The sequence below is a fragment of the Crocuta crocuta genome, unplaced genomic scaffold (genome assembly GCF_008692635.1).
Source record: "Crocuta crocuta isolate KB4526 unplaced genomic scaffold, BGI_CrCroc_1.0 scaffold149, whole genome shotgun sequence".
Classification (NCBI taxonomy): Eukaryota; Metazoa; Chordata; class Mammalia; order Carnivora; family Hyaenidae; genus Crocuta; species Crocuta crocuta.
Window position 1 is genome coordinate 3,515,390 of NW_027551561.1, and position 24,574 is coordinate 3,539,963.

Genomic DNA, 24,574 nt, shown 5'->3' on the forward strand with positions numbered 1-24,574 from the left:
GTGACGGGGCAAGTCTCCCTGGGGAGGAGAGTTGCACAGTGGGAAGGCCACGTATCGGCCCCCTTCACACACCCCCGGCTGGGCGGTGCCCACCATTCACAGAATCCCTGTCTTACAGACCAGGGACTCAAAGGCCGGAAGGCTGAGGTAAAAGAGCTTACCCTGCATGGGGACAAACCCACACAAACAGTAGAGGGTCAGGGCTGAGATTTAATCCAGATCCACGGGATGCCCACTGTCTAAACCAGCATAGCACCAAAGAACGCAGAACCAAGAGAGGCTTGGGTGGCTGGGCAGAAATGGGTATTAGGATCTAGAAAGGCCAGGAGTGGTGGGGTCAACAGGTTCGAGAGACTGTGGAGTGGTGTTAAAAAGGCACGTTGGAACCAAGATGGAGGACAGACCGGGTAGAGCCTTAGCCAAGGGCTGAAGTCACCCCCACTGCTTCCCACAGCCTGTGGTCCAGCTCTGGTCTCCTCCTCCCTTGGCTGTGCCTGGCCCCCTCCTCAGACAGGCTCCCTACTTGTGCGTAGCCCCTTGTTCATACTGCGCTTGCGCATGAGTTTAAGAAGGCCCAGTAGAGGCTGGGGTGCAGCACCTTGTTCTTCTGAAAGGGGGAGGCGCCCATGTGGGCCCCTGCCTCCTGGGGATTTGGCCCGGGACGGAATGCCCAAGCTTGCCCGGGAATCACCAGCCTGGTTCTGCCGCCCTGGATGCCGGCTGGCTCACCAGAGCAGCCCCGGCCCCTTGCAATCGCCACCCTGACGTCTAGGTGGCACCAAAGCCCCACACTGATTGCTCCCAGGTTGGGGAGCCGCCTGCGCCCCGCCGACACCGGTGCCGCTCAGCTCAGTGCGCGCTCTGCTTTGTGGGTCCAGTCCCTCCGCACACATAGGGGCTGCAAGCTTGTAATTCATTCCCTTCTTCCTTCTACTCTGCCCCATCCCTGGCCCCCTTTGGGAGGAGGGAGGTGGGCTCCCAGCCCCTCTCATCTCTGCCTCAGGGACATCCCAAAGCAAGTACTCTATCTGTTCTTTTTCAAAGCAAAACACAATTTTGCTGAAAAAGACAATATAATCAATATCATGAAATTCATTTTTAAATAATTTTTAATGTTTTATTTATTTTTGAGAGAGAGAGAGACAGAGTGGGAGTGGGAGACGAGGGTCAGAGAGAGAGAGACACAGAATCCGAAGGCAGGCTCCAGGCTCTGAGCTGTCAGCACAGAGCCGGATGCGGGGCTTGAACCCACAAATTGAGATCATGACCCGAGCTGAAGTCAGAGGCTTAACCAACTGAGCCACCCAGCACCCCTGAAATTCATTTCTAAACTTAAAAGAAAAAGTCATCAAAGTAATATATTCACATGATTCCAAACAATAAGCTCCTGTTGAACCTCTTGAGATAATTAAAATATTGTCGTAATGTATCCAACCCAGCAACGCCACAGGCATATCCGAGTCTGCAGATCACCACCCGTGCTATCTGTTCTGATACAGCTTTGACGTGTGGCTGGTTAGCAAGATGAGAATTCATTCATTCTGCCTGTCAGTATGTACTGTGAGCCCCGAGGCTGGGCACTGCCGGGACCTTGGAGATGGCCAGAAATTAGAGGGTCCTTCTGGCCAAGCGCACATAGCACCGTGCAGCCAGATAAACTCGGGAATGCCAGGTGCCAAGAGCTAGGAGAGAAAACTAGAGCAGGAATCGGGATGGGGGTGATGGGGAGGTGTCAGTGGTCTAGAAAGATCGCTCTGAAGAAGTGACTGTGAGCAGAAACCTAAACCCAGTTTGGGGAGAATTTGATGGGGGAGGGAATACACCTGTCGNGAGCACCAGAGCAAGACCCTGTAGAGACCGTCTTAAGCTAAGTGCCGTCCCGCGCGTTGGGAAAAGTTGCTTTAGTTTGAAGCCACGGCTTCTGTTTGATCCTGACTTGCCGCCATGCCGTGCAGGTGGCTTCGTGCAAAGGCATTTCTGCCGGGAGACTTCTGGGTGACACAAATGCCCAAACATCTAGAGAAATCTCTGAATGACTCGTAAGTGGGATGAGTCTCCGTGCGCTTGGGTTGTTTAACTGGCAGAGCTGATGTTCGCTCAGACAGCTCACAGGCCATTCAGAATTTATGGGAAACTCAGATGCCAACGAGCTGTTTTACATGGTTGAAGGGTGTAACCATCAATTGCTTTTTTAAAAAAAATGTGTACATTTAACTACGTGTTTGAAAACACTCTCTGGAGCTCCGCAACTCCCAGGAGCAGTTTCCTTTTGCACTGGGTCTTTTGCATAAAGGATTTCTTTTTCCGGCTAAGGTTCTGAAGAACTTGAGAGGGGTGGAATTTCTGAGAGTCAGACATTACAAACGCTTGTGTGTATGTATTTTTGTGATCAATTTTGCCCAGAAAAATGAACCAGGTCAATGGATTATTTATGAGCCTGCTGGCTCTCATCATGGTAAGACTAGATCAAATATTTAATGTGTTTTGCCTTCAGTTACATAGGGAAAATGTCTAACTAAGAAAGCAACATTAGGATTTATGTTTAGTGAAACGGAGGGGCACTCTGGCAGCATTAGTGTTTGGGCTTTTAGGAGTGGAGGGAAACACACAGCTTTGACTCTGTCCCGCTCCTTGCTTTTGTGTGTCCACTGATGCCCAAAGGTGGCTTTCCTACCACAGGCCAGGGTGGGGGTGGCTGATTCCTGCGCCTATGAGAGTCTGGTTCTTATGCGGCTTGTGCAAACTAAGCAAGCCTTTTTGTGCATAGGTTTTTCTTTTTTTCACAGGAGCTGAATAAAAGTAGATTGAGACTGCTTCACAATTAATCAAAAGTCCCCTCTGCACCCTGGTTACATTCCGTTTTAGGAATGTAACGGCAGCACAGATACTCAAACCTGTTCCTTTCAGCCTCTTGCTTAAGAAACATACACTGAGGGTGGGCGGAAGGGTGAGGATGAAGACAGAACAATGTTGCTGTTTTAATGGAGTCAGCAAAACCCCAGAAATTCCTCTTTGGGGGGTTTTTAGAGTCGGTTAGCTTTTTGATGAAATTCGGAGAGGCATGTCAGAGAGTTCACAAATGGGCAGTGTGGCCACGGGATGGGGGTGCTTGGCCGGAGGCGATGATCTCGGACAGTAGACTTGCAGAGACACCCTGATGTCCCCTTCCAAAGAGAAACACGGGTCATTCCGGAAATTGAGCCGCTAACTGGCCGCTTCTTCTCCTTCATAGTCATCAAATGGTTTTATTTGAGAGAACAAAGGCAGGGCTGCCTGAAGATGTTTACTTTTCATTTGGCTTTAATGAATCAACAGGATATGGTCATGACTTGACTTTTTAAAGAAAGACGCCCGTGTGGCCAAAGGTAAAATTATGCGGTCATTTTTCTGTCCACGGAGGTGCCTCAGACCTTAGTGCTTCCTGTCGAAGATCAGCCCTTCTGGGTGTCACGGTCCTCGGCTCTAAGTGAGGGGCTGGAGGTGGGGAGGCCCTGCCTAATATGAGGTCCAAGTCCCCTCCAACTCATTCTGTGACTGTGACCCTAATCTCTCTGTTTTAAGCATACATGACTTGAAACGATAGTACAAAATGCCCCAAGTGCTGAGACTCTACCCAGAGGTTGCCATCAAATCGGGGTCCACTGGGGACACCCCAGGTTTTACTCTAGGGCACATGCTGCCATGCACACGCGAAATCCCGGACCTCAATCATAAACAAGCAACAGCTCCCCAGCTCCCAACCTCTCTTTTGCAATATGCCAAAGTGCGGTGCAGTGGAGATAGCCTCTGGGCAGTACAGATTTGGGTTGTGCCAAATTTCTTTCCAGTCCCGGAGCTGTGGACAATCGGCTGTACGCCTCTGAGGTTTGCGGTGTCCAATGTAACAGTAACAGGCTTGGGTGTGGAGTCAAAGATGATAAATCGCCCCGTGTCTCCATTCCTGGGGCAAGCGAGCCTGACTCACCCGGCTCCTGTGGGGAATCCGTTTCTGGGCTGAATCTTAAAGAGCACACACACCAAGGAAAGAACACTGTCATCCGAGGAGGGACCCAACTGGAAAAGAGATGAAATTAGCCTGGAGAAGAAACCTAGGCGGAGGGTGAACTACTTTTCTGGGATGGACACAACAGGCTGACCCCCTTATTCCTAGGCGGAGCCCCTGGTACTGACTTGGGCCCACTTGCAGAAACCATTTCCGAGGAACGTCTCTGTGCAGGGACATTCCCGTGACCGTGACCTTGGCTGGCTGGCGCCGAGTGGGAGGATGAGCGCTCGCTTACGGGTATCAATAGCATGTTTTTAAAGCGAGCGGGCGTTTCCGCAGCCCTTTGTCTACGTGGCGACACAATGAGTAGAGAGAAGGCCGGCGTGGGACCGTCTGCCTTACTTTCTCCTTCCTTTTGGCTTCCTTTTGGCTCTCCAGCAGCGGCTTCCTTGCTGCCACCCCAGTCTTGGGCCAAAGGTACTTGTTAGCGTGTATTTAAGCCACAGGCTTTTTATTTTTAATTAATTTGATTTTATCTTTAAGATTTTATTTAGTTTTTTTAATGTTTAGTTTTGAGAGAGTGCAAGAGGGGGAGGGGCAGTGAGAGGGGGAGGGGCAGTGAGAGGGGGACAGAGGATCTGACGCTGGCTCTGGGCTGACAGGCTGGTTGTAGCAGCAAGGCCTTAGTGGGACTCAAACTCGGTAGCCCTGAGATCATGACTGGAGCTAAAGTCGGACACTCAAGCGACTGAGCCACCCAAGTGCCCCTAGGAGTATATGTTTAAATAATCCCGACACCCAGCGTGGGGCTCCAACTCACAACTCTGAATCCAGGAGTCACACGCCCTGCTGACTGAGTCAGCCAGGTGGCCCTAAGCCATAGGCATTTTAAAAGCTAGGACCGGATATTCTTTCATTAACCCCAGAGCCCCCTGGACTGCAGAGCAGAGATGAAGCCCAGCAATACAGAGACGTGGAGGCAGTGACCCAGGGCCAGCCCGGTGGCCAGGGCTCCCAGGCATTGGCAGGTGATCGATGGCATGGGGAGGGTCTCCTGGGATCCTGCAGTCCGGTTCTTTATGTCCTTATTTGAGGTAGGGAGGAAAGAGGTGGGGTGGGGTCGGCGGGAGGTTGTGACAAGGCCAAGTGGCAGATCTGGGAGAGCCAGTTGTGTGCTGTGGGGGAGTCCAGAGCTGGGCTGGTAGGTGGACTGGATCGGAGGGAGCAAGTCAGCGGGCCTTGGCCTTCTTGCAGTTTTGTGTGATTTTTCTGGGCATAGTCAAAGCAAAAGAACATTTTATTTCCATTACCACTGAGCTGCTGTATGAAAATAAACTAAACAGACTTTTTTTCCTCTAATAAGGGACTCCCTCGAATTTAGGGAGGGGCAGAGCTGGAGGGGGGCCAGGTCCCCTGTGGCTTATTCAAGCCCGTCCAGGGCTGCGAAGACACAGCCAGGCCTGGAACTTGAGTCTCCTGCACCTCTCTGTTCTTTCCTTCTCCCCTGGGTGTGTTGTTTTTATACACTAATCAAGTTAGCTGGCTCTTTTCCTCGCGTTAGAGGAAAGGAGCTGGACCGGAGGAAAGGGGAGGGAGAGCGGAGATAAGCTATTCTGGGTGCCCAGCCCCGGCCCCTGGCCCACAGGGAGGTTTGACTGACTGGAGGTTCCCCAGCCTTCTGAGGGCTAGAATGACTTCCCTCTCCCCAGTTTTTTATTTTGAAAAATTCCTACTGAAAAGTCAGGGAAATGGTCCAGTGAACCTTCACCCAGAGTCACCAGCTATTAACATATTGTCACAGGTGTGCATGCACACTCTCTAACATTGGCATGTGAAATACAGTCTAATACACTTTCTATAATATGTGATATAATTCATGTGATAATTATACAGTCTATAGATTACATAAATTTTTTTATTGAACCTCTGAGAATTTGCAGACGGCTAAATATTTCCTCTCTTGGCTGCTAAGGACAAGGACATTCTCCTATGTAAGCAGAGCCCCGTCATCACATTTGAGAAACAACGTTGATAAAATATTTTTTATCAAATATATAGCCTGTCTGCCTTTATTTATTTATTTATTTATTTATTTTAAATTTCAGATCGTTTTTTCCCCCTTTGATTTTTTTTTCAAATTTTTACTTAAATTCTAGGTGGTTAACATATAGGGTAATATTGGTTTCAGGTGTAGGATTTAGTGATTCATCACTCATACAACACCCAGTGTTTCTTACAAGTGCCCTTCTTAATGCCCCTTGCCCATTTAGCCCGTCCCCCCACCCAACATCCCTCCATCCACCCTCAGTTTGTTCTCTGTATATAAGAGTCTCTTCTGTTTTGCTTCTCTCTCTTCTCTTCCCCACCTCCCTTCCCATATGTTCATCTGTTGTGTTTCTTCAATTCCACATAGGAATGAAATCATATTGCTTATCGAATACAGTCTAGCTCCACAGCCCGTATTTAAGTTCCCCCCACTATTTCAATGGTAGCATAGGGGGTTATCTCTTTTTTTTTTTTTTTNGAGCCACCCAGGCGCCCCAGGGGGTTACCTCTTGAGACCACAAACTCCTAGGGTTTGGAAACTACCTCTTGCCCTCATCTCAGTGCATCTGAGGACCAGATCGGTGCAGTGTCAATGCCGAATGGATTTTCATGAATGTTTCCAAACTGTGTGTGACACACTGTAAAGCGCATTCCAGAACTTCTTGACCCCCTCAAGCAACATTACCTAAGTCACATCTTGTGGCCTCTCTGGGCCCCTCCGCTCTGCTGTTTGACCCCATCTCCTCCCCTATGTGCCCGCCCCCCACCGCTCCCTGCCCCACCCAGAGAAATGGGCCCAGCTCCCCCTTCCCTCTGGCCTCCATCACTCACACTGTACTTCATTCCATCTCAGATCCCTTTCTCCCGCCCTCCCTCTCCGCTTCGCTCAGCTGCTACAGGTGAATCCATCCTCCTTTCATAACCCCGCCTCCCTGGGGCTGGTTTCCTCTCTCTCCCGCCACTCCCCCCACCTTGGCTCCCTTTGCAGGTCTCATCATGTCTGTTTTACAAAAAGTAGTTTTAGTGCAAGACTTCATATTAAGGAAGAGGATACCTGCGTTTGGAAATGTTTTTTTATCTTGATTTCTGTTTATTGCATAAATCGTGTTGTGTCAGCCACACTCCTAATCCCGCCTGATCGAGCACATCACCTGTTTGAGCTTCCCAGATCCTTTCTGGGCATTGGCCACTTTGCAACGCAGTGGCAGCACTTTCTTTTCCACAAGGAGTTGTAAGCTGTGAAGTTGAATGTAATAACGAATTCCTGTCATCACCTTCTACAGCTTTTATAAAGGAGCCTGCAAGACACCTCCACAGAAGCTGCACCAGAGTCTCTCTGCTTCCTTGTCCTGTCCTTACGGGTCGTGTTTCTCAAGAATCAGAAAGAATGTTAAGAAAGATAGATGATAGGGGTGCCTGGGTGACTCAGTCGACTGAGCATTTGACTCTTGATTTCGGCTCAGGCCATGATCCCAGGGTTGTGGGATTGAGCCCCGCGTCAGGCTTTGCGGTAAGTGTGGAGCCTGCTTGGGATTCTCTCTCCCTCTCCCCCTGTCCCTTTCTACGGCTCTCTGTCTCTCTAAAAATTAAAAAAAAAATTGGGGCGCCTGGGTAGTTCGGTCAGTTAAGCATCCAACTTCAGCTCAGGTCACGATCTTGAGGTTTGTGTGTTCGAGCCCCACATCAGGCTCTATGCTGACAGCTCAGAGCCTGCAGCCTGCTTCAGATTCTGTGTCTCCCTCTCTCTCTGCCCCTACTCTGCTCACACTCTGCCTCTCTCTCTCTCTCTCTCTCAAAAATAAAAATTAAAAAATTGTTCTTTCATTAAATTAAAAAAAGAGAGGTGACAGCTGGCGGGTAACTCGTAATCACGTTCACTGTCCCCCTGCCCCCTTCTGTAAGACTTGACAGTGCTGTGTTCCGCAGCTTACATTTTAGATGTTTCCATATTTGATGGTTAAACTAGGATGTTGTAAGCTAGTTCAGGAGGCTCACCGCCATTTACAAGACTTATTTCTGTAGGTAGAAAACATATTGCAAGTCCCAAACAAGCAACGCACAAGTGAATGTTTGGAACACAGACCATTGACGGGCGTGCCTGTCGGTACTTGTTTCAAAGTCTAAAACCACAACCCAGGCTCTTCTTTAATCCCAGACATGTCAGTCTTTTCTAGTCCATAGTCCATTAAAATGACTGTTGTGACAATCCTCCCTCCACCCTCGTCCGCATGGCAGATCTTCCCGATGGGTGAGGCCCCTGAGAATGTGCCCTGGAGGGTGGGGGTGGAAAGAAGAGTGTCCCACCTGAGGCTCAAAATTGCCCCCATGGCTGCTGTGGCTCCCTAGGGCCAGCGCCCAGGAAGCCCAAAACAGCACCTCCTCGCTGGGAGCTGTGCGCGTGTGTACCAGTCAGCAAGTATTTGAGCACAGAGATGTATAAGCCACGGCCCCTGCTTCCAGAGCATGCAGAGCAACTAGACATAAAAGGATAACTAATGATGCATAATAATCGGCAATGAACGACACATTAGTAATTGTGCAGAGTCGAGAGAGACCATCTTGGGCTGGGGTGGTGAGCGAAGCTGCATGGAGGGTGTGTACAGAAACCTAAGCCAGGCCTCAAAGAATTCAGGATAACTGGGGGGAGCCAGGCTGCAAGGTAGGGATGCACTGGGCACGCTCGGTGGCCCCCTGCCCCTGATAACTTGGGTGCTAGTAAAGCATGCAGCACCCACATGGATCTCTTGAATTATAATCTCTGGGGCAGCAGCCCAAGAAACTGCTGTTGGCCAGGTTCCCAGAGACCCCAGGGAGAGGAGCAGCACAAACTGGGGAGGCCCATGCAAGGGAGTGGACACCCTTCCTTCCAGGGTGCTGTGGGCTAAGAGTCACTTAGCCTTTGGGCCTCAGCTGCACTGTCTGGGGTGTGAAGCCGAAAAGCAGAATGGGTGGCATACATGTGGTGGCATTGCGACCATCCGTTCGCACTCATTTATTGGCACTTTCCAGGTGCTGGACACTGAGGTAAGCATTCGTCACACCTCATTTCCCACAACAGCCTTTAGGAAGTGGGAATTTTAGTAGCCTGCTTTCACACATAAGGGAATGAAAGCTCAGAGAGGTTAAGCGACCTGCCCAAAGTCACATTGCCAGTAAATGGTGGATCTGGATTCCACTGCGGATGTTTGGGACAGGGGAGCCAAGGGGTGTGGACACAGGAATGTTACGTGATGCCTCAGGACAGTAGTTAGTCTAGGCTCAGCTGCTCATGTTTGAAGGAGGGCTGTTTATGCCTACTTATGCCAGATCCATTTCCTTTTATGAAAGAGAAGTTCAAAGCTATTCTGTCCCGAGCAGGGAAAGTTCTGGACAGAGACCCTGTCCTTTCTCATGGTAACTGGCCCAAATGGCCCTAAGGATTTTAGACTATTTATTAAATGTTTACTTATTTTTGAGAAAGAGAGCACCAGCGGGGGAGTCAGCAGAGAGAGAGGGAGACACAGAATCTGAAGCAGGCTCCCTGATACAGGGCTCGAACTCGTGAACTGAGAGATCATGACCTGAACCAAAGTCTGAGGCGTAACCAACTGAGCCACCCAGGTGCCCTGGTTTTAGACTATTTAACTCCCCTCCAAAAAAATTAAACTGTCCAACTCTCTCACATAAGGAATTCTTTGGTTGGGATTGTGGAGTTCATTTCTACCCCTTTGTCCAGAGACAGGCGGGTTTCCCCCGCTCTCTCCATTCAAATTGGGAAGGGTGTTTTGTTTGAAGGGTGAGCCAGGAGTCCCTACGGATGCAAACACAAACCACCATCTCCCACTGTGGAGACCGCGAGCCAGAACCGACTACAGTCTGGGGTTCTGGCACAGAAGCCGCACGAAGGAACGAAAGGAGGGCTTTGAGCGTCTGAGGGCACCTTGGGGCTGGCACTGCGAGGCGTCAGGGCAGCAGAAACGTCCGCTTACAGAAGGGCGCACCGCAGAACTGTGGAGCAGCGCCTGCCTCTCCCTCCTTAGACAGAAGTACCTTTCTCCTGTGGTCAGACTTTGGCCTTGTGCCGTGAACTCCACAAAGGCAGGACTGGCCGCCTTGCCTCCAAGAGCCTAGCATGTACTAGGCACACGGGGTGGCTTTGCAGATTTAGCGTTGCTGTGTGGCAGGGGTCCAGGCTCCGTGCTCACCGCGTAAATAGACACCAGAGCTTTCCTGTCGCCCTCGGGAGGTGTCTTGGGAAATTCAGACTCTCTCTCTGAATAGAGGATGCAAATTGCCACTTGGCTGTACGGCCTATAATTAATCTTATCTCAGTGGTGAGCCCATAATTCACGCTGGGCTTTGTTTTGTTTTGTTTCGGAAAATGAAAACTAGGCGTCCTGAGAGATGAACTCACTTTGATCTCAACAAGTGAAGTCAAAGTACAACATTTCTACAGTGTTTCTGCTTAGAATGTGCCGATGGATGTCAGACAGACAAGTAGGGTCATGGGCGTTGCCAAAGGTCTGGGTGGTTTCATGACTAATCACTATAATTACACGCTTGTTCACATCTGGCTCCCCTGGCTACAGAGACAGGGTTTGTGGAAAAAGGAATAGAGATTTGATCAGAAGACATTTAAATAGAAACAGTCCCTTTTACTGGGGTGGAGTGAGGGAGGTGGCATGAGTTAGCCCACCCCGTGGGCTGGGAAGAGGCAGGAGTGTGAACAGAAAGTTGACTGTCAGCTCGTCAGTGGCATCACTGCGCCGGCCATGTGCGGAGACGTAGGGGATGAGAGGCCTACATGTGAGGTTGTCATCCCACTGAGGACAGGTTACGTGGCACCGCCCACAGCCCGTCACCTCCTCAGCCTGGCACAAGGGCACACATTCGAGGTGCAGAGGAAGGGCTTCCGGGGCTTTTTCTGGCCACGGAGAAACTCAAAGGCTGCTGAGCAGAGGTCACAGCTGTCATACTGACCTCGTTTGCAATCTCTACCCAGCAGGATAAAAATATCTTTTAAAAAGAAAGCTTTTAAGGGAACATTCTTAGAAGCCAATATTCTTAACTCTTACTTCTATATTCCCGGGGCAGCTTGTTCTCAACTGTTATCTGCTGATCTCAGTAGAAAAGGGTGGCCAGTGCTCTGTCGAATCAGAAAAGAGAGCGGGACCCATGGGCAGCGAGCGTCCTACAGGCAGAAGGGGGTCCAGGCCAGGCCGTCTTCTCCTGGCCAACTGAGTGAGTAACTGGGAGGAGCTTCTTCCCGTTGGGAGAGGCAGAGGAAGGAGCTGGAGAAAAGGAGATGTGCATCTACCACCTGTCTGATGGCTTTGGGTGGCCGCGACTTCTGTTTGCACATACGTGATCAGGGGTGCAAACACAACAGAAGACCCCTAGGAAGCAGAGCTGGGTGGACAGAGGGACCAGCTAAAGTAATGAGTCAGCGGAGGACCACTCTTGACAGGCTTTCTTACAACTTGGACCATTTCAGCCTGTTGATGCAATTAAAAAAAAAAAAAGTGCTGGGGGATATTTCAGGAAACGAGATCTTTGTAATGCTCAGAACAAAAATAGAGGAGAGTGCGTTGTTTGTCTAGAAGCTGCTCCTGACAGATGCCAAGAAATCAAGATCAGTTGCCTCAGGGGAAGATACTAAAGAACTTACATTGTCCAGAAAAGTTCAGCAACAGACACGCATCTTCCAGCTCTCCCGCAGAATGCCCCACGGCAGAGAGTACGTGAAATCTAGAACAAATCACTTGACTCTCACATCAGGAAGACGATAGAGGCTCTAGGACGGCAAAGTGTGTATTGCCCCGTCACTGTATTCTTCAGACATGGTGACGTTCCCTCCCATAGGCTGTGATGGATGTGCGTTGTTTTGTTTAAGTAATCTCTCCACCCAATTGTAGGGCTCAGACTCATGACCCCAAGATCAAGAGTCACACACTCCACCAAACTGAGCCAGCCAGGTGCCCTGAGCAGCATTTAAATGAGAGGAACATTGCAGTAGCAAAGATAGGAAGAAGTTCCCGCAGAAAATTTGGGGTACTGTTTTGAAGGTGGAGAAAGAAAGGTGGGGGAGGGGGAGTCCCCGTGGCGGGCTGGCTTTGTCCATGGGGTGCCATGAGGCTGCATGTGGTAAAGCTCTTTATCTCTGTCATCTGATCTTCAAGTTCTTCAAGTGTTTAATGTGGAGAATGTGTCACTGATACAGGCCGAAGGGAAGTGCAGAGATCTTCTTCAAACAGCACAGCCAGGGACTGCAAAGTTCAGGTTTCATTTAGCTGTGTATTTAAATACAATGACACCTCATCATCTTTCTCTCGGAAAAAAAATGAACTTTACTTTTTAGTAAGTTTATTAAAATTTTTTTTTTTTTTTTGAGAGAAAGAGAGGCAGGGAAGGGCAGAGAGAAAGGCAGAGAGAATCTCAAGCAGGTTCCACACTGTCAGTGCAGAGCCTGATGTGGGGCTTGATCCTGTGAACTGTAAGAGCTAAAACCAAGAGTCGGACGCTTAACCAACTGAGCCAACCAGGCGCCCCAGGAAAAAGCATCCCTCAGCTTGGTACGTGGATACTTACGGTGGATGAGAGAATGTGTGGTTAAGTTTTGAAGTCCAGGGAAGGGGACAGGGAGAGGCTGAACAAAAGCATAAAGAGGAGCAGAATGGGGTTTTATCTAGATCACTCTTTGTGAGAAATTCTTGTTCTTCTGTGAGTGGCGTTTGCATCCATGAGCCCGGGGTAGGGTCAGGGGGTGGGGACCAAGCAGCTGGATAGGGGAGAATCCAGGACACCCACCCGATCCCCTTACACACACACACACACACACCCCAGATCCATAGAGCCGGTTTCTCTCTTGTTGCTGTAATATTTTTGGCAACAATCAATCCCTTTAAAACTTTCTACCTTACAGAAAAAAGAACCCAGTGAACACAAAACACTAATTACGTGCATCCCCTCGTGTTCATTTCTAATCGTCGCCAGTATTTATGTACGTCATCACAAGTGTGAATTTACTACTTTGTGTTCTAATTTTTCACTTCATCTTCACATTTCCACGTGTGGCTAGTTAAGCTCTAGTCCCTGAAAGCCCCAAATAGGTAGGAGACATACACTGCCATTTTTATTAGCTACCAACTTCTAGCCATCCTCCAACTGTTGGCTCTGAAGGGGTAATATCGGATCTTCGCAGTTGTGAATAGTGATACCAGTCATCCCCAGGCGTCTAGAAAGGTTGAAGGTGATCCGAGCTATGCAGAAACGTGTTTCAAGTCCCAGACCATTTCGAGAGCTTGAAAAGTTCAGGCCCAGATGAAATGAAGTTTGCTGGAAGGCCTTGGCTCCGTACTACTTGATAACAGGTCATAGGTTTAAAGTCCAAAAGGGCTCGGATTTCTACCTCATGTTTGACGTGTGAAGCCTCCATCCGGATTGCTGAGCCGACTTCCCTGCACCTCGGCCCCTGGCGGGGATATGGAGGTGCCGAGTCCCTGGCCACCCCTCCCCACCGAGGCGCTTGGGGACAGAGACACCGGTCATGCTGGCATCCCTAATCTGCATGCTCCTCTCCCTGGCTCTTCCCGACCCAGAGAAGTGACCCACCGGCCCACTGCTGCGGAGTAACAAGTGGACTAGCCTCAGCAGAGCAGGCAGAATAGGTGAGCAGCGGCGCCGCCCAGAGCCCGTCGGACAGGCGGAGACACAACGTGAACGCAGGACAGCGGAGCGCTGATGGACTGGTCACAGCGAGAAGCAGCTGGACTCTCTAAGAGCGGGGCTGCAAGGAAGAGTGAACAAGCCCAGAGCTGTGGAGCTAGCGGTGCCTCCCACAGGGTGGCCTTTTCACCTCGCGCCTCTGCTCTTCCCTTTCAAAGTCATACTTACAATTCATAGGAAATATATGGCATGTTCGGCTTGCAAGACGGAGAGGCTTGTCCTAATCTCTTTGCAGGCAAAACCCGCTCCTTTCTTTGTTATTCTTTTCCCAGCGCAGCATCCAGGACAAGGTGAGTGCTCTGCGAAGCTTTGGTGAAGCAAGCCCTGTTCTTATATCCTTCTGAGTTGCTGGTGAACCCCGGGATGCAATTCCAGTCCCGCAGAGTGAAGTCAGCACTGTGTTCTTAAATAGAGCCCGTGCAAGACCTTGGTGACTTGCTCTCTATTTGTGTTTGGTTGGTTGTTTTGGTCTTTCCGTCTCAAATTGCTTGATTGTGATTTGATACCTCGTGCAGCTTGAAAAGTGTAGTTGATTTTTTTGACTGCCATACAGAATGTTTCACGCTTGACGGAGACGTTTGTAATCCCATTAATTAATGTGGTTTAAGATGTTTGCTGAGTTAATACCAAAGATAAGTAAAATGCATAATTCCGTTCTCCCTGTGCCTTTCCAACAGAGCTCCCAATCCCATTGGTTTGAAGCTCTGAGGAGACCCGCAGATCTGAGCACTGAGGATTCGGTGCGGGTCCGGTCCTCGGCAGATGGGTGTCGGCCTCATCTCCTGGCCAGCAGGATGGATACCACGCCCTTAAATTCCCAGAAGGAGCTGTCATCCTGTAAGGATAAAGAAGACTGTCAGGAAAATGGAGTTCTGCAGAAAGGTGTCCCTGTCCCCGAGGATAAGGTGGAGTCTGGCCAAATCTCCAATGGGTACTCAGCGGTTCCGAGCCCTGGTGGAGGAGATGACACTCAGCACTCCATTCCGGCTGCCACCACCGCCCTAGTGGCTGAGGCTCATCAAGGGGAACGGGAGACCTGGGGCAAGAAGGTGGATTTCCTCCTCTCGGTCATTGGCTACGCTGTGGACCTGGGCAACGTCTGGCGCTTTCCCTACATATGTTACCAGAATGGAGGGGGTCAGTATCATGGGCCGCGAGCAGAGGCTCTGACCCAGGGACGGTCTGTAGATCCTCTTGGGAGGCCAGAGCAGAAATCACGTCTCTTCTGTCTGGTTTCACTGAGGAGTCTGGGAACATGATTGCTCAGGCTTTCGAGCTAGCCCAAAATACAAATCCCCCCGGGAAGCCAAACTGCCAAGTCAGCATGTGTGGGGCTCTCCGGGTCATGACGTTGGGTAAAAACTCTCTCAAACCCAACCTCGCCAGATTTTCAGCATCTGTACCTTAGTGCTTCGTTCGTTGCAGAGCCCCCTTCTCATCCCTGCATTATCCAAGCTGCATTCTCGCAGCGAGTCCGGAGAGGTTATATCCGTGTAAGGAAACATTGGGAAGTGGCTCCAGGGTCCCAGGCCCTCCCGGGTCAGAGAAGGGTGTCAGCCCGGGTCCAGAATCTGGAGTTAGAACCTGAGCGTGATCCAGAGCTGAACCCGGCCACAGCATGGCATTGATGCTAACCCAGACCATACGTGGATACGCCTTGTATCTCCTACGAGAGGGCTACATTTTTGAGGCTAGAGACTATTTCTGATTCCTCCTCCTACCTTCAGAGCAGTTAACTCGTAGATTATCTAAACCAGTAGCTGACTGTAGTGTGGATATGAGAACCCCCGAGAGGAGAGTGGAGAGGAGTGGGTAGGTATGGGGCTTCTGTGTTGACAATGGACTTGCTATCAAAGTGGGAAAAGGATGAGAACTGTAGGTCAAATCAGTCAATATTTATTCTGACAGAAGCTCTAGGCAGTGATTTGGGAGGGCAGCTAAAACCAGGTTTGGGGAAGAATTCATTAGTGTCCTTCCTCATTTCCTCGATGGCCTGACACGCAGTTACCAGGATTTGCTGCAGTTTTTAAGGACCTTGGCCCTTGCAGCTGCAAAGGCAGTTTGGGGGGAGGGCTAGGAAAACCCAGCACCTCTGCCTGGGAGGAGTGGAAGTTGGAGTCACCTTATCTCCAGCCTGGAAGGGCTCACCTTTAGCCTGAGCTTTATATAAGGGGCTGGGTTGCTGGTGACGTTCCTCCTACACCAATTCCCCACCATTAAGCTGGACAGATGCCACCCTGAGAACACAATGTGGTTCTTATTCTCAAGCCAGATTTAGCTTGAACTAAAGCAGCATGATTGTAAGTCAGGTGGGACCTTTCTGAGTTGCACCGACTCCAGGTTTCGGGGTTCAGAGCACTTGACGGGAGGGAACGTTATCAGGGAAGATCACCGCTGACCCACCCCTTGAGCTAAACTTCAGGCTGCAGGTGAGCACTCCCCACCTTGGTGTTTCCACATTCTGCCTCAAGTCACGAGACCCAGGACACGCCAGCATCTCCAGTGACACAGCAGCCCCATGCTTCCTCATTTTGTGACAAACTACCCTTTTCAGCCACATCTGCAAAGATGGCCCAGAAGGGAGCATTCGGCTCAGCAGAATTCTGGAAATACAGCCAAATGTCAATAGCAAGTGTCTGGGGCCAGGGATGGTACGGATGAACAAAAATACTGATTTGGTGACTTGCAGATTGTTGCCGCTATTGTATGATTGTCACAGGCCATCTGTCCCCAGGGTCTCGAACTCTGCTCCATGTACCAGCTGCATCAGAATCACTTGTGCAGCTGAAAAGTTTCTGTCTTACGCCATATCTGAAATTTCTGCTTCAGGGGGCCGGGGTGGATGTGTGTCCTTAAGCTCACCGGTGATTATCCTGTGTGGCCGGGTTGGGGGACCTCAGGCCACCTCAACCCTGTCATTAAAAAAAAATTTTTTTTTAATGTTTTTATTTATTTTTGAGAGAGACAGAGTGTGAATGGGAGAGGGGCAGAGAGAGATGGAGACAGAATCTGAAGCAGGCTCCAGGCTCCGAGCTGGCAGCCTGGAGCCCAACATGGGGCTTGAACTCTGGAACCATGAGATCATGACCTGAGCCAGAGTCAGAGGCTTAACCAACTGAGCCACTCAGGCGCCCCTCAACTCTGTCATTTTATAGGGGAGGGAAAATAGAGGTTCAGAGGGGAGAGGGGACTCAGGGTCGTCCAGGTGGTTAGTAGTGGGACCGATTCTGGGGCCTGGCATGTTGAGTCCCAAATCCAGATTCCTTTCCACACACTCTCTGCCTCCTTCGTGTACTCCCTGAACCCCCCGTGTCACCGTGGAGCTCTGGGAGAACACTAAGAGCAGGGGGCACACGTGAGGTCCCTTGGCTTCATGACGCTCTAGCCTCAGGTGGCCCCGTGAATCTTGGCGTGAGCCCAGTCAGTTGGGCTGTCCTGGGACGGACGTGGGCAGGGAGTAAAACTGTCTTCCATCTGATTTAGGGGCATTCCTCCTACCCTACACCATCATGGCCGTTTTTGGAGGGATCCCGCTCTTCTACATGGAGCTCGCGCTGGGCCAGTACCACCGAAACGGATGCATTTCGATATGGAGGACAATCTGCCCAATTTTCAAAGGTAACTGAAAGGCTCAGGTGGACGGGTGGATGAGTGGGCCCTACAGGGCAGAGGTGATTTCCATCTGTGAATGGGAGCCAGAGACCCTCTTCTGGAATCACTTAGGCCTTAAAGTAGCTCTGGGAGATCACTTAAGTAATTCAGTTTTTGACGGTTTAAGTGGTATGAGATTGTTAAAGGGAAACAATACATGGCAATCAACAGTAAACCTGGGGGAGTCACCTGGGTGACTGTCAGTTAAGCGTCCAACTCTTGGTTTCGGCTCAGGTCATGATTTCACCGTTCATTGAGTCCGAATCCCTCATGGGGCTCTGCATTTGGAGCCTACTTGAGATTCTCTCTCTCACCCTCTCTCTCTGCCCCTCCCCTGCTTGCACTTCCTCTCTCTCTCAAAATAAAGAAATAAACTTAAAAAAATATTATATAAAAAAAGTAAACCTGGGTGCCTAGCTGGTGGAGCATGTGACTCTTGATCTCGGGGTCATGAGTTCGAGCCCCACCTTNGATGGGCAAAATGGGTGAAGGGGAGTAGGAGTTACAGGCTTCCAGCTTCGTAATGAATAAGTCACAGAGAGAAAAGGCACAGTGTAGGGAACACAGAGGCCATGGTGCTGTAATAGCACTGTGTGGTGACAGGCGGCAGCGACATTGTCGTGGGCACAGCAAAACATACAGACTTGTCCAATCACTATGCTGTACCCCTGGAACTCATGGAACGATGGGTGTCAACCACACTGAAATAAAAATATTTTTTAAAGCAAACAAAATAGAAAAAAAGTTTACAGCATTAACAGCACACGCACACATTTTCTAAAGTGTGAAATCTTGCAGATACATCCAAGGAATTTACCACATCGCCACCTTTCCACCACCTCCCAGAGTCTTGGGGGATGAAGTGAATGGCGCCCCGACCTGTCTCCTTCCGGCTGCAGGGCCCTCCACGGCCCCGGCGCAGTCTTTCACTCTTGGGCTGTCCTTTAAACTCGGCCTCCCTCCCCGTCTCCCCAGGGATCGGGTATGCCATCTGCGTCATTGCCTTTTACATCGCCTCCTACTACAACACCATCATGGCCTGGGCGCTCTACTACCTCATCTCCTCCTTCACGGACCGGCTGCCCTGGACCAGCTGCAAGAACCCGTGGAACACGGGCAACTGCACCAACTACTTCTCCGAGGGCAACATCACCTGGACGCTCCACTCCACGTCCCCTGCGGAAGAATTTTACACGTAAGTGCGTGTAAGTGAGGGGGGGAGGGGTCTGTTAGAAGCAGGCCACGCCCCTGGGGGTTGGCTTCCTAGGAGGGAGGCTGTGGGAGTAAAAGTAAGTGAGGGAGTGGCCGACTCTGCTTTGAGTGCTCCCCAATCTGGCCCTTTGTGCTGTTCCCCTCCTTTCTTTTTTTAAACTCTTTTTTTAATGTTTACTTAATTTTTTAAACGTTTATTTATTTGGAGAGAGAGAGCAAGGGAGGGGCAGAGACAGAGGGAGACAGAGACAGAATCCCAAGCAGGCGCCATGCTTTCAGCACAGAGCCTGACTCGTGCTTGAACCCACCACGTGAGGCGAAATCAAGAATCGGACACCCAACAGACTGAACCACCCAGGAGCCTCTATTTATTTATTTTGGGGGGGGGAGAGAAAGTGAGCACAGGGGAGGGACAGAGGGAGAGCAAGAGAGAGAATCCACACTCAGCGCAGAGAGACCGATGTGGGCTCCACTGTGAGATCATGACCTGAGCCAAAACCAAGAGTCGGACATTTAATGGACTGAGCCACCCGGGCACCCCTGCCCCCTCCTTCCTGATGTGCCAGTCCAGGCAACCCCAACGTGGCCAGGCTGATTCCTCCATTCACATTACAAACTCACTCCCCCATGTCAAAACCGCCCATCTTCCTGGGCCCTGCTCTCAGTCCGTTGTCATGGAATCGGAGCCTCGCGTTGCTTCAGTGGTTTAAAACCATCCAGGGTTTCTGCTTCCATGTGTTTACTTCACAAGTGGCATCTATTCTTTGGAAGAAGGTGCCTGGGGTGGGTAGTATCCTTTAATGCCGGAATTTCAGGCAGTTGCAGCCAGGAGAGAGTAACTTGGGGCTGGGGAAGGGCCCACTACCCACACATAGATGCCGCCCCAGCCTGGAGTCCGCCTTGGGGGCTCTGTGCTCTCCTAGGGTCCGTGGGCTGAACGTAGCTCCCCTCCATCAGGACGCGCAGCCCCAGCTCTTCCTGAGGCATAGCGACTGCTCGGTCCTGGCAGCACAGCACTGAGTCTGTTTCTTCTCCGGACAACCCCCTGGGGGGTGCGGAGGGGGGGGGCCCTCAGCTCACTGGTTCACGGGCCTTCCTTTCTCACTCGCTCCAGGCGCCACATCCTGCAGATCCATCGGTCCAAGGGGCTTCAGGACCTGGGGGGCATCAGCTGGCAGCTCACCCTCTGCATCATGCTCATCTTCACCGTGATCTACTTCAGCATCTGGAAAGGCGTCAAAACATCTGGCAAGGTGAGGAGGACTCTGGCTGCGGACCCCGGCCTGCCGACGGGCCCCAGGGGATTCAGACTCAGAACTCAGCAGCCCGGACAGCCATGGACAGAGGGACATTGTCTCCTTCAACACCAAACACGGTTTATGATGCTCAGTTCCTGTTTACCAGATACGTTTAAAGAAAATTCCAGAAATGGGCCAATCCCAGGAACACATTACCTGATTTTTTTTAAAAGTTCTTTTAACCCACTGGTGGTGTCACAATTATTAATAGTGACAATAATTTGTTGAAAGCCCATGATGGGCCATGGTGAGTGCTTTATATACACTGGCTACTTTATTGCCTTTTGCCAGGCGTGTTCCCATATTGTAGATGGGAGGTGGGTTTAGAGGGGGCAGTGCTGGCGAGCTGCGAATCAGATCCCTGTCCGATTCCACAGCCCCTGATAGTTTGCCACCCTGTCTTCTATAGTTACAGAAAAGAAGAGGTACATCTCCTTCCTTGGAGGTTTTTGAAAACAAAAGATACAAACGTCTGCGTGCGGACAACCTGTTTCCACCCCCTTTCTTTACAGGTGGTGTGGGTGACAGCCACCTTCCCTTACATCATCCTTTTCATCCTGCTGGTTAGGGGGGCCACCCTCCCCGGAGCCTGGAGGGGTATCCTCTTCTACTTGAAACCCAACTGGCAGAAACTCCTGGAGACAGGGGTAAGAGAATGAGGAAGACGATGTGCCCTTGTCTGTCATTTTACTAACTGAAGCTAGTCCCCCCCCTTCCCCAGGAGGGACAACTATTGAAATTTAGGTTCAATGGCAAGTCTGCAATGGTGCTTTAACTCATAACTGGAAGCATGAAAGGTAGAGTTGAGGCCAGTAGATTGGTTTATGCCTCAATGTTAGGAGGAGAAATCACACTTGTTGGCACTCGGTATGTGGCCATCCCGGGCATGAGCTTTGAGAGCTGGGTTTTCACTTTACACGTAGCCACCTGGAGGGAAGAGGGCGGACCCGGGACGCAGCCCTCACCCCTACCTCTGCTGCCTTCCAGGTGTGGGTGGATGCTGCCGCACAGATCTTCTTCTCTCTTGGTCCCGGCTTTGGGGTCTTACTGGCTTTCGCGAGCTACAACAAATTCCACAACAACTGTTACCAGTGAGTATCTTGGGCCCCTCCCCCAAGCAAAGCCTGAAGGTGAGGTGAGCGGGAGTCAGCTGGCCGGGAGGAAGGGGATCAAACTGATGGCCTCAAGCGTGGCTGGGCTCGGGTGTGCCACAGATCCCTGACCAGTTCGCTCGTGGCCAGAGCACCCACCCTGTTCGAAGCCTCACCCAGGCCATTCAGAGATTGAGAGGAGCTCCAGGCCACTTGCGTTTTGTGAGAGTCTCTGTATATCAAGAAAAAAATTTAAGAAATTCCAAACAGATTTACAAAAATTGCAACACATATTAAATATTTAGATTTCACTCATTAATGTGTTGAACAAAAATTGTAATGTGATAATTTCCTTATGTACATATTCACCAAAGTATGATGATTGAACTATTGTGGCCAGTACAAAATGCCATAACTTTTGTGGCAAAATCATGTCAGAAATTTTTTCAAAACAGTGAGTGTTGTACCAATTATGATTTCAATATCACTGATCATCTTTATTTACTTTTTAATGTTGGTTTACTTTTTTTTGAGAGAGAGAGTAAGCAGGGGAGGAGTGGAGAGAGAGGGAGAGAGAATCCCAAGCGGATAGCACAGAGGCCGACACGGGGCTCCATCCCACACGGTGTGAGATCACGACCTGAGCCAAAACCAAGAGGCAGATGCTCAACTGACTGAGCCACCCAGGCGCCCCCACTCATCATCTTCAGAGTTAACTTTTTGTTTTAATGTTCTACCACAGAGGGCAGTGTCCAGCTGCCTAATTGTGCTTGTTCATAAGATAATTAACGAATTATTTTATTCTTAAAAAGCAATTCACAAATACCTTAAGAAATGTGGCATTGCATTGGGAACTCGGCCTGAAGTTGTATGATGAGGGGTTCTTTTAGAAGTGTTAGGATATTGGGGCACCTGGGTGGCATCTGACTTTGGCTCATGGTTTGTGAGTTCGAGCCCCAAGTTGGGCCCCAGCTCAGAGCATGGAGCCTACTTCGGATTCTGCATTTCCCTCTCTCTCTGCTCCTCCCCCGCTTGTGTGCTGTCTGTCTCTCAAAAACAAATAAGCGTTAAAAAACGGTTTTTAACTTAAAAGTGTCAGGATATCTCTGTGACAGTCTCGTAACCTCATTTGCACATAATTTCAAAAGTCTGAATCTGAGGGCTTCGCACATATTAGGCCGGCCAAGGCTCCCGGCTGGCCCCACTCCAACCTGGGCTCTGTTTCTGAGCAATTCTTGTTTGAAATCAAGAGGTCTGTGTTATTCCCGTTCACAGCAGCACCATCTCTTAAAACCAGTCCTGACCTGCTGCTTTACCATTCTGTGCATGGTGGTAACGGCAGCTTGTGCTCCAAGCCACCTTGCAGTCTGAGAGGCTGGGCCTGCGAGGTGCGGAGGGGACACTGGAATAAGCCTAAGGCCCCAGGGAACTCAGCCTGCTCGTCCTTGCCTTGGCTGGTGAGAGATGCTCTTTAGACTCTCAACTTGGTAAACTGAGGCTCACTTGGGTTTTCTGCTCCAGAGACGCCCTGGTGACCAGTGTGGTGAATTGCATGACGAGCTTCGTTTCCGGATTTGTCATCTTCACGGTGCTCGGGTATATGGCAGAGATGAGGAACGAAGAGGTGTCTGAGGTGGCTAAAGATGCAGGTGGGAACGTGGGTTCCATTTATGTCCCTTACTCTTCGCTGAATGGCTTGGCTGCTCTCTGGATCTTTACAAATATCTAACTGTTAAATTATTTCTAAGTATTCCCTTTAAAAATTTCCAAGGTTTTAGGGAAACTTACTGCCTTCCATGTGCTCTGCCCTGGTGAGGATGGGGGAGCTCCCCTGGCACCCAGGGGGGCTTGAAATAGGACTTGGATGAGGGCTTTTTAATCCAGTGGGTTGGGGCCCAGTGATGGGTATAAGTCTAGTAAGCAGATGATTCTTGGAATTTCCCCTTGCAGAAAAAGAAAATGTAGATGACACCGTCACTCTGTTGTATTGTGACGTTTTCATGGAAGAGGAGTGACAGATATTGAAAAAGTGGCAATGGGATCTCATGGTTGAAATCCCGGAGCTCTCCTGCCAACGTGCTTCTGTCTTTGGCCTGATGCAGAGCTCTGATCACCGCTGTACCCCAAACTAAGGGACCCCTATCTAGCTCTTGAGAAGTTGAGGACAAGTCCCTCACACTATCACACGGGACTTTAAAATAGCGGGAGGCCTTTATTCCAAAGCTTCTGTGACTCTCCTGAATCAGTTTCGCGTCTCCTACTGTTTTGGAGCTAAAGCCATCAGAGAGAGCTCAGTGTGCTGAAATCTTAGAGCTCTCCGTCCCAGCCCTGTAAGAGCTCTGAGCTGTTATATGGTGGACGCTTACTCCTGTGTGCAGTTTTGCTAGACTTAGGGTCTTGGGTTTGTTTCCATTCCCCACATTGGTTGAGAGTTCACCCTTTCCAGAATGGCTGCTGCTCCCTGCCTGCCTCCCAGGATGCCAGCATGGGCAAGTGGGATGGTGAGGAGCGTGGGCGAGTGTTTGGTACATGTCCAAGCCTAATTCACACATCAGCTCTTGTGACAAGAATTGTAATTGTTGGGGCGCCTGGGTGGTTTGGTCGGTGAAGCGCCTGACCCTTGATCTCGGATCATGATCTCTCACAGTTTGTGAGTTCGAGCCCCACGTTGGGCCCTGCACTGACGGTTCAGAGCCTGCTTGGGATTCTGTCTCTCCTTCTCTCTGCCCCTTCCTCTCTCTCTGTCTCTCTCAAAATAAATAAACATTAAAAAAAAGAATTGTAACTGTTGCTGTGACATCTTTGCAGGGCAGGTCCCAGGGACTACCTCCTCCTCTCTCCTTCTCTATCTCAGGCCCCAGCCTCCTCTTCATCACATATGCAGAAGCCATAGCCAACATGCCCGCGTCCACATTCTTTGCCATCATCTTCTTCCTGATGCTAATCACTCTGGGCCTGGACAGCACTGTGAGTGGACGGAGAGGGAAACCTGGCTCTAAGGAGGAGGAAGGGGAACAGGAGGAGGGGAATTGGGGAGGAGGAGGAAGGGGAGGACAGGAGGAGGGGGAGCATGAGGGAGGGGGAGCTGCACCTATCCCTCCCTCCCATCCTGCCCACCCCAGGCTGCTCCCTCCTGGTGCTCCCTCAGCCCCTGTTCAGTCCTCTCTGCTGCTGCTCACGGCCCTCTAGTGTGTTAGAGGATCATAATGGGCTAATGAGGGAAGGTGTCTGCACAGGCCAGGGCTCAGCATATGTGAGCTGTTATTACTGGGCACTGTCCCTTAACCGGATGGCAGTACTTACGGGCGAGAGCGAGGTCACTCTTGAGTCTCAGTGCCCTGCCGCCCCACATTCGGCTCAGCACCTTGTACTTATTAGTGTGGAGTGAGTCCCAGCTTTGAGTTGGCCTTTCTGGTGCGACCAGAGTCTCCCCCAAGAGACATCACATAAAGAAGTCCTGTCCAGGCACTGTATTTTCTTTCCTTGATGTCATTAAGGTTGGGTTCTAAATGAGAGTGTGAAACCAGGTAATATATTTCCAGTGAGGGCTGGCGTATTGGGGGGGGCGGGGGGGGGCGGGATGCTGG

General features: G+C 50.4%; 1 protein-coding gene across 1 annotated transcript in view; it reads left to right on the top strand.

The window, feature by feature from the left end:
- The first annotated feature begins 1,868 nt into the window (after nucleotides 1-1,868).
- Nucleotides 1,869-24,574, top strand: part of SLC6A4 (solute carrier family 6 member 4) — a 36,058-nt gene continuing 13,352 nt past the window's right edge. The window contains exons 1-9 of the mRNA XM_077749719.1: nucleotides 1,869-2,039; nucleotides 14,413-14,872; nucleotides 17,219-17,353; nucleotides 18,362-18,581; nucleotides 19,713-19,851; nucleotides 20,409-20,543; nucleotides 20,884-20,987; nucleotides 22,509-22,636; nucleotides 23,842-23,954. Coding sequence (XP_077605845.1) covers nucleotides 14,530-14,872; nucleotides 17,219-17,353; nucleotides 18,362-18,581; nucleotides 19,713-19,851; nucleotides 20,409-20,543; nucleotides 20,884-20,987; nucleotides 22,509-22,636; nucleotides 23,842-23,954 — 1,317 coding nt within the window. The 5' untranslated portion in view covers nucleotides 1,869-2,039; nucleotides 14,413-14,529. The remainder of the gene's footprint in view (nucleotides 2,040-14,412; nucleotides 14,873-17,218; nucleotides 17,354-18,361; nucleotides 18,582-19,712; nucleotides 19,852-20,408; nucleotides 20,544-20,883; nucleotides 20,988-22,508; nucleotides 22,637-23,841; nucleotides 23,955-24,574) is intronic.